The 5,000-nt window shown below is 40.3% G+C and overlaps 1 protein-coding gene across 1 annotated transcript in view; it reads right to left on the minus strand.

Moving 5' to 3' along the window:
• The window catches only part of LOC138020152 (uncharacterized), a 202,410-nt gene that overhangs the window by 21,869 nt on the left and 175,541 nt on the right, over positions 1-5,000 (minus strand). The window contains 5 exon segments of the mRNA XM_068867178.1: positions 1,731-1,856; positions 2,828-2,944; positions 3,158-3,283; positions 3,740-3,865; positions 4,746-4,989. Coding sequence (XP_068723279.1) covers positions 1,731-1,856; positions 2,828-2,944; positions 3,158-3,283; positions 3,740-3,865; positions 4,746-4,989 — 739 coding nt within the window.

Below are 5,000 nucleotides of genomic sequence, written 5' to 3' on the forward strand. Positions count from 1 at the left end.
TTATAACAAGGCGTGCGTGCTAGTCCAATCCAAATCCTATTAAGCGACTATGGTGTATTTCTCTATATACGCACGGCCGTGCGTATATAACATGAAGTGTGCAGCTTCATTTTAGATCCAAAGTTTTCGTCGAGTTTTGCGAGTTCCCTTGTAGTAGACAGTTAAAGAAGTAAATGGAAGAACCCAGGGAAGACCAGCCAAATTTTTCTCTCGGGACGTTTTAGCAAGCAGCGAAGCCAACTAAAGCCGGGGGAACGTTCAACACAAAAAAAAGACATAAAATTGTATTTGAAAGGCATTCAACAAGAACGAAAAAGATCGCAAGTTGGTCTGTGGCAACTTTTAAAGGAAGAAATTTTTGTTGCTATCGTTGCTTTTTTATTACTTTTCTTCAACCTGCCGAAAACAAATTAATTACAAAATCAATAAAACAATCGGAAAAGCGCGGAAAAGATTAAAATAAATCCCAATTTCATTAATAATATTACAGGTACACCGGAACATGGTGAAAAACATCAATGACGCATTACCTATAAACTTAACGGTATCACCGGATTTTCTTTCTGGATTTAGCTTGGTGCAGTGAGAAAAACTGCAAGTTTCCTGGAGTCCGTCTTCAGCAACTGCACTGTGCATGGCAATGTGAACTCCGCATCATTCTCAACAATCCAAACCCTTTGTTTACTTGGGCATTTTGTTTTTGTTTGAACCCGTGACCTCGCGATACCGGTGCGAAGTTCTAACCAACTGAGCTATGAAGCCACTGAGGTTGGGTGCTGGTAATTTGTGGGTTGCAATGTTCCCGTGAGGAATGAATCAACGATTAAATGATATATTAAATGAATCATATATGAACTGCGGATATGTAATCAAGTGAAGCTATGATCCTCGCAGTTATGAACGCAATTTTTGCAATTGCGTAGAGAAGCCTGAAAAATTCAGGACTTCAACGGGATTTGAACCCGTGACCTCGCGATACCGGTGCGACGTTCTAACCAACTGAGCTATGAAGCCACTGACGTTGGAAGCTGGTCATTTGTGGGTTGCAATGTTCCCGTGAGGAATGAATCAACGATTAAATGATATATGAAATGAATCATATATGAACTGCGGATATGGAATGAAGTGAAGCTATGATCCTCGCACTTATGAACGCAATTTTAGCAATTGCCTAGAGAAGCCTGAAAAATTCAGGACTTCAACAGGTTTTTAACCCGCGACCTCGCAATACCGGTTCGACGCTCTTTACGCAATTGCAAGAATTGTGTTCATAACTGCGAGGATCATAGCTTTACTTGATTTCATATACTCAGTTCATATATGATTCATTTCATCGTTAAAACATGTTTTATCGCCCAAGTTGTTGTCGCGGTGTTATAAAAGAGTTGGTTCATAGTTATGGATGCTCTTGAGAGTTTGCTAAGTACTCTAGAAGCTGAAGGCGCACGAGGCGATTGGCAACTTCCCACGTGCATCCATAACTCGATATACGCTCGCGAAGTATGAACGTTATTTTGGCGTGATTTTTTTGCCAAATGAGGAAGCAATCCAAGATATGGTCTTGTAAGATATAATGCAATACTAGGGTTGTTAAGAGGGAGAAAGAAGAGTAAACTACATGGACACTTGCAGAGAGATAATAATGATATGACCGAGAGACCACAGTAATGTCAATGATGCCAATGCAATTTAAATGTAAATAACACAAACTTGAAAGAAGGCATAATTACCTGAACATTTTATGCCATCGCCCTGAAAACCAGTTGGACAGCTACAGGTGTAAGACCCTTCAGTGTTGATACACACAGCATTGGAGTGGCAATTGCTGGTTTCTGGGGTGGCGCATTCATTTATGTCTGTAAATCGAGCGAAGGCGAATTCCATTGCAATGCCAAAGATAAAGTGTAATAAAACAAGTCAATTCCTTTTTTTCTTCAGAGTTTGAAGGTGTGTTTGCTTAACACCTGACTGGCAAAATTTTGAGCTTTGACTTTTGTCCAAAGGCCGCTTACTTTGAGTGTAAGTGTTGAATTTCACGGTCCGCCATTACTCGTCACGTTCAACTGAACTGTGCGATTGGACCTCAGAGGGTTGGATCCAGAGAAAGTGACGTTAAAGGCTCACTAGCGTAAAATTTCGGCGAGTGAATGCAGCTTATTATATATGCAAAACGCGAGTTTAAAAGTCTGAAAGCCCATAACTCCCGAGCTGCATATTAATTCTGCAGCGTACACACAAATTGTATTGTTAAACTAGTCAGTCTTTGACGTCATTTTCTCCTCGATCCAGCTCTTTCAAGAATCGATCAAGAACTTAAAGTTAATAATGGTGGAACATTAATGGGAAAATTCCAGTTAAAACAAACACACTTCTTTCCGAAATCAAGGCTAAAAACTTTGGTCGCTTAGCGTTTAGTTAACATAGTTTTGAAATCCAAAGAAAATTAAGAATTGATATTTTGGTCACAGGGGCACTTTAGAAGGTAGATGGTAACTGAGTTCGCCACTTTTTTACCCTGAGACGACCGACACCACCCATAATTATCCGTTTCACTCCTGTAAGGGCCACTGAGACTTACAGATTTTACTCTGTCTAACGCCATACGATTTTACTCGTCAATGGGGAACCCCACAGAAGTGAAAGGGTTAACAACAGCTAGGTTCACTCAAAACCTATGTCCCCATTAAAACCCTTTCACTCCTGTAAGGGCCACTGATACTTATAGATTTGACTCTGTCTAACGCCAGACGATTTTACTCGTCAATGGGGAACCCCACAGGAGTGAAAAGGTTAATATTAAGAAGTTAAGGAAGTGCTCGTCTCATACCATTGCATATCTTGCCATCTCCTGTATACCCCACATTACATTGGCAATCATAGGATCCTTCAGTGTTAGAACACAAGGCGTTGGAGTCACAGACGTCATTCTTACACTCATCGATATCTGCGTTTAAAGTAAATGGTTCAAAGAGATAATTATATTTTTTGTTACGAACAAAAGACAAAGTAAACCCTGGTAGATTGTTAGATACGACAGCTGATTCTAGATGAGAATTTCTTACAATTTCTTCAAGAAATGCCTTATTCTTTTATCAAAATTCGAACTCCTGCGCAATCAACATTCATTTGATCATCACTAGATAAAATAAAACCGTACCTGCGCAAATTTTGCCATCTCCCGTATATCCCTCACGACAGCTGCATGTATACGATCCCTCAGTGTTGACACACACAGCATTGGGGTTACACTCGTATGTTTCAGGACTTTCACATTCATTAATGTCTGCAAGGAACGTATATCAACACTGGTCAGTAAGCAAGTAGAGTTTAAAGATCCTCAGAATATAGATTCGATAGAACGAAGTCAGGGTCGGTTCAGTGTTCGGTATCCGTGAGCAAGCGAATAATAGAAACCCAACAAAATAGACCAGCCCCTTTTTCCCAGGAAAATAACCAAAGCTAGAGCTAATCAAGAAGCTCTTGAGAGGGAACAAGATGCTTCCGAGGCAAAGTCTCGACAAGAAAAAACACGTACGTGCATCTTTCCCTTTATTTCGCGCTAAATGTTACGTGTTTTTCACGAAAAGGCTAACCGTTTGTTCTGACGTCAATTCCACTAAAATGTGGATTCTTGTGTTAGACGGCGTGATTATTACGCTAATTCCATCGAAAATCATACGATTTTCAGCAACTGTACTCACAATCTGAGCCGTCAAGCTAGAAAATAAAAGTCATATACCTGTACACGTTCTACCACTGCCCTGATATCCAGTAAGGCAGCGGCAGGTATAGAATCCTTCGGTGTTGTTACATTCAGCGTTGGAGTCACACTCATTGGTTTCAGGCATAGCACATTCATTGACGTCTGTGGGTTAGTTGAAAAAACGATTTTTCTGGTGAAACATCTTTACATGACAAAGGCCCCGTCCACACGTATCCGCATATTTTTTAAACCACAACTTTTTATCTGCGAATTTGCGCCTTCCGTGCATACGTATCCGGCTAGTCCGGCATACAAATCTGCAACTTTTTAAATCAGCTCTCTAGAGTTGAAAGTTTTGAACACGCTAAGAATTTGGAACCGTGAGGACCGTCGAAAATCTCTCACTCAGATCCAGTCTCTACCGCGTAAATATTCAACATGGCCGTTGAACGAAATGCTATCGCTTCTCTTGTCTCTATCTCGCACGTCCGATGGCGCATTCTCTGGTGAAAATAATCCCAGATGAGTCCTGGATACTAGAACGAATACCTGTGGACGTGAATGTTTTTTAATCCGCAGGAAAAGATTCGGATTGATTATAATATCCGGATACGTGTAGACGGAGACAAAATCTATCCTAAGACCCTTACTACAGTCCCAAACCAGATGGCGTGTTAATAATATATCAAAATAGTAACTAAAACGCTGCCTTAGATTATATTCGAATCATTCAAGATGAAAAGAAAAGACCTTCCAAAACATTAATCCTGTCCATTTGCGTTACAACATTTTGAGGCAGTCTTTGGACTTCTTTTGTCCTAGGGAGGGCGATGTAGTAAGGAGGCTTTCGTTAGGATACAATGTGATTGACTTGTTGCACACACCCAAAACAAAATCACGACTGCACAACAAAAACAATGACTTAGACTACAAAAAACAGTAGAGACTGCTACAAAAAACAAATATTAACCAGTATGCAAAAGGTCACGAGCTTTAAAAAATAAACAAGTAATGAAACACAAAGAAAACTGTCGACAAGTACCTTGTACACAGATGCCTCTCTTGAGTTCATGAACTTTCTTTTCCAAATCCTCAAATGAGTCTACTGTGAACACATTGTTCGACCCAGAAGCTATTTGGTTCAGTTCTGTAGGGTCTACGTCGTTTCCAATACCCAAAACAAACACAGCTGATCCTTTACTTTTAAGACCAACGGAGGCCTTATCAAGGGGTGTATAGGATCCCTGATCTGTTGTTTGCTTTCCTGTTATGATTACGAATACAGGCTGGTGAAAAA

The sequence above is a fragment of the Montipora capricornis genome, chromosome 10 (assembly GCF_036669925.1).
Source record: "Montipora capricornis isolate CH-2021 chromosome 10, ASM3666992v2, whole genome shotgun sequence".
Taxonomy (NCBI): domain Eukaryota; kingdom Metazoa; phylum Cnidaria; class Anthozoa; order Scleractinia; family Acroporidae; genus Montipora; species Montipora capricornis.